At 34.0% G+C, this 11967-nt stretch overlaps 1 protein-coding gene across 2 annotated transcripts; it reads left to right on the top strand.

The window, feature by feature from the left end:
* The first annotated feature begins 418 nt into the window (after positions 1-418).
* Positions 419-8672, top strand: LOC108319292 (E3 ubiquitin-protein ligase At1g63170). Of its 2 annotated transcripts, none has more exons than XM_017550369.2 (7): positions 419-865; positions 963-1003; positions 1169-1256; positions 1345-1978; positions 2533-2658; positions 2741-3020; positions 7853-8672. In XM_017550369.2, the coding sequence occupies exons 4-7, from the start codon at positions 1371-1373 to the stop codon at positions 8084-8086; spliced, it is 1248 nt and encodes a 415-aa protein (XP_017405858.1). In that variant the 5' UTR covers positions 419-865; positions 963-1003; positions 1169-1256; positions 1345-1370; the 3' UTR covers positions 8087-8672. The 2 variants fall into 2 exon arrangements, with proteins under 2 accessions (XP_017405858.1, XP_017405860.1); XM_017550371.2 differs by having other exon boundaries at positions 963-1044.
* Positions 8673-11967: the final 3295 nt, after the last annotated feature.

Here is an 11967-nt window from a genome sequence, read left to right as displayed (position 1 = left end):
TAAATTTTAGTTTATAAAATGATATTTAACTTAGATATAATGATTAGTTAAATTTTTTATCGTTTTTATTTAATAATATTTTTATAGTGTATATCTTATATATTGCATTAAGAATATTTGTATATAATTATAATGAATACCCAAATATTTATAGAAATAACTTTAATACATTAAGTCACTTCTATTTCTATTACTTATACATCATATGTCATCCCTTATATAGTAATTTCTAAATAATAAATAAATCAAAAGATCAATATTTTTAACACTATTCAACATCTATTAAAAAATTAACAAGGAAAATACGCACAAATGAATTTACTTAGTTCTAAAAATACCGAACTAAACTTTTAATTTATTCTTATAAATAAAACAACAACGAAAGTTACTTCCTGCTTCTTCGTTTTATACCTTTTCCCTTGTCATCATTTTCGAAGAGGGAAAAAGGAAAAAAAAAAAGAAAAGATACTGCGAGGTAACACCGCAAGGAAGCAACGGAAATGTGCATGACAGCGTTTATCTGATTGTGACCTCCCTCCTTTGTTCCTCCTCCCCTCGGTCATCATCCCCAAACTCCATACGGCGCCGTTTCCCTTTAATCTCTTCTCTCTCCGATGCGTTTCCCCTTCTCATTCCGCTCTGTCGTTTTTCTCGCGCTTTACTTTGCGCCGCGACTCTTCCAGTCAACGCTACCGTTTCGCTCCTTCTAATCGTCGTTTTATCGGTTCATCCGCATAAAGCACTTTCCTCGCACGCTTTCCTTTTTCACTCTCTCACTCGGCGCCTCCATTTCATTCCGATTTTCTTTCAACTCTTCTCTAGAATTCGGCCGAATCCCGAACTGTTGTTTCGTTGACGATAACACGTATTCGATTTTTGTTTTTCTTTTCTTTCTTGAACTGTTTAGGTTTCCAATTTCATCGCTGTGAAATGATTGCTATTGTTATTTCCTTGTTTTGCAGCTTTCAATCGATGGTTTTTTATGCGTGATCGCGGGAATTAGGTTAGCTGATGTTCCTTTCTCGCTTTACAAGCAAAGCGACTGTATGCGTTGTATTTTTAACATTTTGTTTTTAATTTAGGTTAATTTTTTTTAACATATTTAGTAAAGGATGATAATTATGTATGGTTTTGGAAGTAAGCTTCGCTTCGCTTTGATTCTTCGCAGATTACCAATGGAAGTGGCAGACTCTAGAGCATCCTGATTTTGGCGTTGCAAGGAGGAGAATTTGTTTTCAGTCAAATTGTTTTTGAAGGTAGTGTATATATGTGTGTGTGTTTCTGTGGTGGTGGAGTTAGATTAGTTAGATGTTATTGTTATCTGACCAGAACGATGTCTTGAAGGTCCGGGCGACTGTCTGCCGTAGTTGATGGAGCGGCCTGGAAGCTTAAATGGCAGTCAGCATGTGATAGAAATAGGTGGGAGTTCCGATGCTTCTACTTCAACTGCGACACATCATGATAGCAATTTTAATGGCACACATGTTACGCTACACGAAGAAAGAGTTACCGGTGCAAGGTCGCCTCTATCTCAGCCTTCAGTTTCAGTCACTAGTTTATCAAATGGGTCTAATAGTCGGAATTCCTCGTTCATGAGACGCGGGGATACGCGTAGGAATAGGAGTCCGGTGCATTCGGGGTTGTGGATATCGATTGAGCTGGTCCTCTTAGTGAGCCAGATTGTTGCATCTATCGTTGTTTTATCTTTGTCAAGGCATGAACATCCTCATACTCCATTGTTTCAATGGATCATTGGTTATGCTTCCGGATGTGTTGCTACCCTCCCTCTGCTTTATTGGCGGTATTATCATCATAACCATGCGAGAGAGCAAGATTCATCTCAATCAAGGCAAACATCTCCTCGGATTAATGATCCTTCAGGGACACTCCTTTTCAGTTCCAGACCTAGTGGTGGAGAAGATGGTCAGGCTGTTGCATCCTCCAGAAGCAATCAAGCCTCTGTGTTGATGAATAGAAGGTAGTTAATTAATTATGATTCTCACCTTGTTTATACAATGTTAGAATGTCACCTTTTTCCTTTCATGCTGAATACAATTGTATCGAAAATTGCTGCTTTAGTCTTTAGAATTATATGAAGTTAATGTGCATTCATATGTTGAACAAAGTTTGTATGTTAGACTCATAATGCTGACATATTCGCTTGTATAAAGGTGTTCTTGAAGCATATAACAAAGAGTGTAGGTGTTTTTATTTTTAATTTGTGATGAAAGCGTGATACTGATTACTGGCTTAAAGAATTATTGAGATTGATTTTACCCATAATAGTTATGGAAGAAGTTAAAGTGTTTTTTATTTCCTGAAAACTAATATGAAGGAAATATCTATATCTAATATTTAAGTATTCTTTGGCCTATCCCATGCTAGTTGCCATGTTCCTCGACTTGCTCTAATTTCACTATTTATTCGTTAGATTTATAATTTCAATGTTTTATTTCATGGTTATAACTTGCAAGTATTTGAACTTGTAATAGCTTATGAAGCTGCTAAGTCCTTGTTATTCTTGCAACACAGAATGAAGACTCTAGTGGAATACTTCAAAATATCTTTAGATTGCTTTTTTGCTGTATGGTTTGTTGTTGGAAATGTATGGATCTTTGGGGGACATTCGTCTGCTGATGAAGCTCCTAACTTGTACAGGTATAGCCTTTAATTCACTCTTGCATTAATCTTTTTGTTTTTCAGAGTCATAAAATTATATCTGTTCCATTTCACTTGGCAGGTTATGTATAGTGTTTCTTGCATTTAGCTGTATTGGTTATGCTATGCCCTTCATTCTCTGTTCAACAATCTGCTGTTGTCTGCCATGTATAATTTCCATCCTCGGGGTTAGAGAGGACATGTCTCAAAACAGAGGGGCAACTTCTGAATCTATTAATGCTTTGCCAACTTACAAGTTCAAGATGAAGAAAAATAAAAGAAATGGAGAAGGCAACTCAACTGAAGGTGGAGTTGTGGCTGCAGGAACTGAAAAAGAGCGAGTAATATCTGGAGAAGATGCAGTAAGTACCATCTGATTTATATATATATGTGTGTGTGTGTGTGTTTGTGTGATTATACTTTACTCCATCTTAATATAATTGAATTTCTGAGAAGAGGTGCTTGTTTGTAAACCCTCGCTAATGTGTGTTTTAGGTGAATAGAGGTTAAGAAGAATATGCCCCAGATGGTTTCTGTTAGTGTTTTGAAGTAGTTAGGGACCTCAAACTGAATTAGGGGAGTTAAGAAGGGGAAATGAAACCTCCAATTCTGGTAGTTGGGAAAAGGAGGGAAACAGGAGAATGAAAAAGGGGGTGTAGTGTGCATTGTATGACAGGGTATGAGAAAAGGGGAGAGTGATTTGAGGGTTTCAACTTTCTGACAATTGGTACAATCTAGACCATGTTTGTAAAACATGCATTTCCATGTAATAGTGATGGAAGAGTGGGAAGGAAGGGGGAAATGATGAGATGCTGGATGAAGGAAAGATTATCATACGTGTAAATCATGCACGACAGCACTGTGATTTAAGGATAGTGGAGTGGAGATCTGAGAGGTATAAAGCTGTTATGTACTATTGCTCCATAGAAATGTATGCACTGCGATTTTAGGATAGTGGAGTACCCAAGAGGTATACCGATATATGTATAAAGCTGTGATGTACTATGTATGCACCATAGAAATGTATTATTTCTTTCTAAGATTGCTTGATCTGTGAGGTAGGTGCAATGATACATGTATAAGCTGATGGCTCTGCACAGAAGTAAATAATTGTTACCTTTAATAGTATCTATAACTGAATCCTAACAGATCAACAAGTGCCAACAAATCTACATGAGAGGACTGTACATATCCATCATCCCCCCTGCAAAGATAGGTTGAGTTGGAAGAAACCACTTGTCTCTTGGAAGTTGAAATCTAGGTCTTAGAGTGACTTGATGAGCTCTCATAAATTTGCTCTGCATCAAGGACCTTTTCATGAACAAACTGTATTTCTATTTCCATGTTCTTGGCGTGAGCATGTAGTATGACAATATTATGACATTAAATAACTGAAAGATGGAACTACTATAGTCCGAGTTCAATCTGTTAAGATTGAATCCAGAATGTATTCTACAATGGAACGCCATGTTCCTGAGTAAGTCTTGAGAATAGGATGATCTGCATTTTTGCAGCTTTGGAGATTGAAATCATTTAGCCAACATTAAGGTGGAAGGACAACATAATCTGAAGAAGGATGATGAACATCATGATCTAGCTTATTGCACAGTTGGTCTTAGACTTTGGGCTTGATTCAATGTTCTAAAACTATTTATATGGTGAGGATTGACAATTCCTCATATGCATTGCTCGACTATGTTTCTGAGCCATGTGAGACTGGACACTGCCTCAGACCTAGCAAAATGAAGGTGCTGGAATTTGCAATGAAATAGACCAAATAGACTTCAATTAATGTAGCTTTTCAAAGCAGCTCCTAACACCTGAGAATGTGGGTGGCCCAACAATAGATCTAAGATAGATTTTGATACCATTTTAAAATTCAGATTTTAAGACCTAATTCAAGTTCACAAAATTGACTTGTATGGTGGGGATTATACAAATCTTAGAAAGAAGTGCTACATAGGCTGTATCTCTAGGGTAAGAGGAACTAAACGTGGTACCTCAGCAAAATGAAGTGATGGAAGTTGCAATGAAAGAAAACCGAAGAAGCCACAATTAAAGTGGGCTAAGGGTGGATGCACATATGAAAGCTTTCCGACAGTTGACATTGATTAGAACTTCTGTGACCTCCATCGTGGCCTCCTTTATTTCTACCAGTTTGGTTTCCTTGGCCTGATCATCTTAAATTGTAGAAATTTGAGTATTGTTGGCCTTGAGAAGAATACAAGTGTGATGAGGTAGTGGCTGACATGTTCCTTTCCAATCGAACTACATTAGTGAGGCATAGATCCTAAGCCTCATCAGTTGTGCAAGGATCACTCATTCTTCATTGTGGTGGCAGTACTTGAATCCATTCAAAGGCCATCAAGAACGACTCTGAGAGACTCTCGAACAGAAACTGGACAACCAGCTGAGACAAGTGAATCTTTAGGAACTTTGATACTCAATAGATAGGCGCATATACTTCTCCCTTTGTATTTCTAAGTTTTCATCTTAACTCAAACCATGGTTAAAGTTTGAGTGTGGAAGAACTTTTTAATTTCTTCCCAAAGTTTCCCCAAGTGTATGTAGTCTACAACTCCTGTGGAAGCAAATCCAGAGATGAGAGGAGTCATTCTTCCATTTCGACATATATTTTAAAATTCAAGCATGCTGAGAAAATGATGTAAAAGCACAAAAGAGAGAACTGTTGGGCATAGAGAATGGGAGAGAAGAGTTTTTCATTTTAAGTTGTAATGTTTCTCACCAAAAAAATGTGAAATCTGGGAGGTACAATGATATATATGAGTTGACAGGCTTGATCTGGGGGCAACTAGTGCAACAACTGACGACAGATGCTCTGGCTTTACAAGAGAATTTAGATAGAGCTGTATATATCTCTGTAGAAGATGGTAATAAAATCTTGATGACCCCCAATTATTGGCTTTGCAGCTTAACCCGAAATCCTAATTTCATCCAAAAGGCTTGTTACAGTAAAGTAACGAATCCTAAGTTCTTAACAGTGCTACAACTGACGACAGATGCTACGGATTTACAAGAGACTTTAGATAGGGCTTTATATATCACTGTAGAAGATGGTAATGAAATCTTGATTACCCCAATTGTTGGCTTTGCAGCTTAACCCAAAATCGTAATTTCATCCAATAGGCTTGATTTGGGGGCAACAGATGCTGTTACAGTTAACTGTAAAGTAACTTAATCATATATTCTTAACAGTGCAACAACTCCCAACAGATACTATGGCTTTACGAGAGACTTTAGATAGGTTTGTATATAACTCTGTAGAAGACAGTAATAAAATCTTGATTACCCCAATTATTGGCTTTCCAGCTTAACCCAAAATCCTCATCCAAAAGGCTTGATCTGGGGGTAACTAATGCTGTTACAGTTAACAGTAAAGTAACTGAATTCTAAGTTCTTAACAGCGCAACCACTGCCAGCAGATTCTACGGCATTGCAGGAGACTTTAGATAGGGCTGTATATATCTCTATAGAAGATGGTAATAAAATCTTGATTATCCCAATTATTGGCTTTTCATCTTAACCCAAAATCCTTTCTATTGCTAGTGGTTCAAAATAACTGTTGATGTTACTGAGTTACAGGAAATATTGCCCTTAAGAGATTTTGTCATATTGAAATAGTGGCTTAGCACACAATCTCTTTGCGTTGACGGGGATTGTAATTATTCAAAATAGAGGGCAGAGTAATATATTTTTAAATATAACCTTGTGTTTTGATAGAAAATTTTACAATTTCCAAACAATTCAAATATGTTGAATTTGAATTGCTTTCATTTTAAATTGTTTTTAAGTTTTCAAATATTTTGTGTGGATAAAACAATTCAAATTTGTTGAATTTTAATTTTCTTGTTTGGAAAGTTTTCAATTACCATCAATTAAACTGGTGACATTGATCTACTAACAATTTCTTCAAACATTGACCCAAAAATAACCCTCAACTAAAAATAACTCCATTGACCAATGTCGATAAAATACTGACAAAAGTCAACAGAGAAAGGTCTACCTTGACAGATAAATTAGTCCAATAATGTCAATTGGAAAACAACTCCTATCAACGTCGACTAAAAAATTTGACTTACATCGGTTGGAAAATAGTCTCATTGCAGTTGACAAAAGAAAACAACATCCTTGTTGGCTTCGGTAGGAAAATAATTCTGCCATTGTTGGTCAAGAAGACCTAGATTAACATTGGTTGAAAAATAATTCTTACATTCTGAACGACATTGGTCCACAAGCTACCCTGAACCAACATCAACTGGAAATAATCCCAATTGATGTCAACAGAAAAATTGTTCGATATTAGTTGAAAAGCACCACTAATGTTGACAAACAAAACCTTGACTTGCGAAATATGAGGAGAAACAGCTTTGGTCCATGTAGGTGGAAAAAAACCTGTGGTGGCAACCAAGAAATAACCACAATCCACAATTGACTTTAATATGAAAGAAACCTCTGCGTTCATTAGTTGAAAAATTATGAGCTGAAATGTCCCAATCGAAGCTGCCTCGATGTTGTCCCGACCAAGGTTGGGCTGAAGAGAGAATATGAAGACAAAAGACATTGGTTTAAGACAAGAAAAAGTATGAAGAATTTCATAATTTGACTTTTTAGGCGGAATTTGAAATTTTCTAATGAGTAAAAAATTAATCTCAAATTATTTGAAATTCAATTTTTCTTAAATTCCCCCATCCAAGCAATATATTTGTCATAAAACATTTCAACTTTTCTATAAAAATGAATTGTCCTCTAAATGTTTCCCATCCAAACACACTATAAGGGAGAATAATATCATTTTAAAAAGTAGAGGGGAGAGTAATATAGTTTAAACATCTCTTGGGCAAGGATTTAATTTACAAACTAAATATCATCCTTAAATTGTCAGGTTACGCTGTTCAGTTATGTTAGATTTGCTATGATAGCACTTGTATCTAATCAAACTTTTTATCTGGGCTATGGACAAACAGATTTAGGCTAGTAGGCTTCTTGGTATGGTAGTGCTTATTTAGTTGCGGTAGCACCTTAAAGTTTTTATTAGACTATTATTTCATTGTTGCTACTGAATTTATAATAATGTAAAGTGTTTGAGCCTAAAACGACCTTGTATATAGAGATTGTTTTGTTTGTCAGCTGCTTATGATTGAAACTCCTATTATTCTTTTGTGGTTTTCGACAGGTATGCTGCATCTGTCTGGCAAAGTATGAAAATAACGATGAGTTGAGAGAATTGCCTTGTTCTCATCTTTTCCACAAAGATTGTGTGGATAAATGGTTGAAGATAAATTCATTATGCCCTCTTTGCAAGAATGATGTTGGTGAGAACCTAACAGGATTGGTCTCAAGTGAAGATGCCAACCAACATCGGAATGAGAGCAGGATTGAGAATGGCCTTGCGAATACATCACTTTAGTTGAGAGTTATATACAAATATACAATTGGATCCACCCTCTCATTTTCCTTGAGAATTGGATAATGTCCTCTGGCAAGTTACTAGAGAGAAAGAACTAGTCACCTTTGGTAATGGTGGGTAACTAATCACCTATTTATGATACTGTGAACTTTGCACAGGGAATGGTGAGTTCCTACACAATAAACTGCATTTCTCTCATAACAAGATGGCCTTCTCGATGAAAAGGAAATAATCGGAAGCCCCTTTTGGGCATGCACACCTTGTACTTTTGTAAAGTGTTTTCTATGCATTTCACCTGTTGGAAGGATGCTTGATTGAGGTCATCCATTCCATATCATTTTTGTTGATGCATTTTCCTTTTCTTGTTGAAACTTTACGATGGCCCCATACAAGGCATACCCGTCTGTAGTCCAGTGGTGCTACCAATTGTTCAAGGGATGCCCATCATGGCCATAAATCGTGTGGTATTGACTGGGAATTAAAGAGTATGATTTCATGTAAATGAGTTACAGGAATATATATAATATATATAACGTGAAGTATTTGCCATCTCCATCATTTGGCAATTGTGTCACGTCTTTGTAAATCTACTTGTTTTTTTTTATTAATTCGCGAGAGTTACTTAAAGGCATTTTACTGCAGACCACGTGATCTTTTGGCCACGTTGATTTATTTTTCAGTGGTAGTGTAATACATTTTCTGTTATTATTTAACAATACGAGTGAACACACAAGTCTTTTGCATCCTGTACCCCATAGTTGCAAACTGCTCCCCAATAACTTTTAAAATACCTATAAAGCTGATACTCCTTTCATGAGAGTTTTTTTATGCTGCTGGTTTTCTCTGTCGTGGTTCGAAGTACAACCATTCCGGTGAGCATGGATGTTGGTGGTTGTGATTTGAAGTTGGGTAGCCATATGTAGGTATGAATGAATACGATTTAAGTTTTGTTTTGTTGTAATGGTTGCACCAATGTTTTCTTGATCATCGAGTATGGAATAGAGGTTTCTGAAAAACAAATTTTGGAAGGTATTTATTGAAAAAAAAATTTGCTTTCTGGATTGATGTTTTTGGAAGGTTATTTTTTACTTTTGAAAAGCAAATTTTGGAACAATATATTAATGTTTTGAAATTATTAATCCATACACTTTTTTCAAAACAATCTTTTTAGAATATATTGTTTGTACATCATTTTGGAAAGTGTATTTTAGAACAAATTTTTTAAGTTCTGAAAGGCAAGGCGTAGTTTAGAAGATAAAAATATGTATTACATACAATACATTTTTTTACCTCTAGATTACATGTTTCAAAACATTAAAAATTTGTTCAATTTTGCTCTTTTGACACTTAAAATTTGATTTTGTTAGATTTATTATGAATGGAGACTTTTACATACATGTTCAAATGAATTATGTTTTGTCTTTTGATCTAATGCATAATGAATGGATGACATATGATTCTAGTGATCCTTTGGCAATAAATGAAGTAAATGTAACTATTATTATATAATTATGTTGATCGGTAAAGTTACTTAAAAAGTTTTTAAGGAACATAACATTGTAGTATATAGTAAACATACTTGTATGAAATAAGACTATATCGTAAAAGGATAATCATTTTCAAACGTTACAAGAAGAGTAACTTGTTTCATATTAGTTTATTCAAAACCTAAGTTATATCCAATTCTTCAATCTGAGAAGGATTATCCTAATAAACTAAATGATACAAACATGTCATGATAATCTCAACTTTAAAATAAATACCTAAGTATTCTTTAATGTTAAGTCACAGCCAACTTTCTACAAACAAATTTTATTATATAAATTTATAATCACAAAGTGAGGATATACAACGAATAACAAGTAATAACTTCGCTTCAAAAAAAGGACGAATTGCTCACAAAAATAACTTATTAATTTATTTATTTTGTGTTTTTTAGGCTCATGAAAATAGGATATGTTCTTTATTTTTCTTTGTAAAAATAGGTGTAAAACATACATTTTTAGCTTAGGTTGTGTTTAGGCCTACTAAGCCTAAAAGGAGTGTAAAGAAGTAAGAAATATGAGGTAAGACTATTGCTTAATATTAGGAAAAGACTTAAACACCCTTCACCATTGCACACAACACACCAAACCATCATTATTATAATTTCTACCACTACAGTTTTTCAGCAGCTGCTGCAAAGGAAGAAGAGAAGGAGAGCACTGCATGAGAAGAAGATAGAAAACGTAGAAAAAAACTCATTTAATATTTTTTCCAGAACATATTTCATGTGTTTTGAGAAACTTTTTCCAAAATACATTTCATATATAGATATTCTGGAAATATAATTTTGGAAGACAGTTTACGAGTTCTAGAAAGTTCTTTTCAAAAATTTCTTTCCGGAAAATTTATTCCAAAACACATTTTAGACATTTCAGAAATTTTGTTCCAAAATCATGTTCAGGAAATTTCGTTCAGAATATGTTAATTCAGAAATTTCGGAATGTTTGTTCTGGAAAGCTTATGGAATATATAATCCGGAAGTCGATTTTCCAGAACGCAAAATCATCATTTCAAACGTTGGAGCGAGTGGGCAAAGATATTTAGGGGTGCAGAAAATAAAAGCAGGTAAATCATCCAAGGTCAACTAAGGCCCATGCATTGTTTGGCCGAGTCCCTCCTCTTTTACCATTCTATTTTCAGCCACATTCTATTTTAATTAACAATACATGAGGAGATTAAATCTTATTTATAATACACATTCATATGCTGAAATAATCTGTAATCTTTTATGTAACCTATCATTATGTAATTTCATAATTTCGTTACAATTTCAATTTTAGTCGGTAAATTTTGTCACTAATTTGAATTTCCATTGTTAAATTACGTTGTTAAACTAAAAAACAAAGTAAAATAAAATAAAACATCGAATTGCCAATTAATTATACATGAATTTTAAGTCTAATTCAACTCTACAAAATCAGCTTATAAAATTTTATATATATATATATATATATATATATATTTTTTAAATTGATCTTATTTCTAGTTGATATATAGTTTTCAAAAATTCTAAATTTAAATATGATGTCAGTTGTTAATTCTTTTTTATAATGATAATTTAATTTTAATTCTTTGTTGTCTTAGTGTTTTTGGTACCGTAACTTTGAATTAAGATATTAGCTTTGTTTTGTTTGAGTGATTACAGTGGTAATTCTAATTTATCATCAAGTTATTATTTTTTCTAGTAAAGCTCTTTTATCTTTTGGTCTTGACAGTGTTGTTTTTATTAATAATTCGTCTATGGCTTAATCTTTTAAACTTCTTCTAAGTTTTGTCTTATGTTATACTTTTCGCTTATGTATGAATAATTGTAACCTTATGGGTGAAGGACACATGTATCATTGTTATTCAAGAGGAATAAATCTAACATAAATGATTCCAAATTTTATGGCATCAATGAAATGAACAAGTAAAAAGTGGATTAAACTTTAATTTATAGTTAAACCAAAATAAAATAAAAAAATATATAATTTGTAATAATTGTTTAAAAATTGTGTTCCTTCTCTTTGTTATGTCTACTAAGCTTAGGTTTTGTAATAGTTAATATGCCTCACTTTCCTTTTTGATATTGTGTCTATTATGTCTAACTAATAATGCCTTTCTTGATGCATTTTTGCCTTTTGAGTTCTCAACCATTTTTTATTTTTCATTCCTGCGTTGGCTTTATTTTAACTTCCTGTTTCGATTCCATAAGGATGATCCTTTTCTAAATCTTGTCCTCGATGTCTTAACTTCATTCTTTTTGATGTATTTACCTTCCACTCCTCTTCTATCTCTCAATTTTGATGTCCTCAAGAGACATTAGCTTCAAAATTAATCATATACACTAAAATTTA

Source organism: Vigna angularis, chromosome 7, assembly GCF_016808095.1.
Source record: "Vigna angularis cultivar LongXiaoDou No.4 chromosome 7, ASM1680809v1, whole genome shotgun sequence".
Taxonomy (NCBI): domain Eukaryota; kingdom Viridiplantae; phylum Streptophyta; class Magnoliopsida; order Fabales; family Fabaceae; genus Vigna; species Vigna angularis.
This window is presented reverse-complemented; position numbering and strand designations above follow the sequence as displayed.

Bases quoted from the DNA above. Each gene is read 5' to 3' on its own strand.
- LOC108319292 (XM_017550369.2), top strand. From the start codon at position 1,371: ATGGAGCGGCCTGGAAGCTTAAATGGCAGTCAGCATGTGATAGAAATA. The intron at 1,979-2,532 runs GTAGTTAATTAA...CTTGCAACACAG, and splicing joins TCTGTGTTGATGAATAGAAG to AATGAAGACTCTAGTGGAAT. The intron at 2,659-2,740 runs GTATAGCCTTTA...TTCACTTGGCAG, and splicing joins GAAGCTCCTAACTTGTACAG to GTTATGTATAGTGTTTCTTG.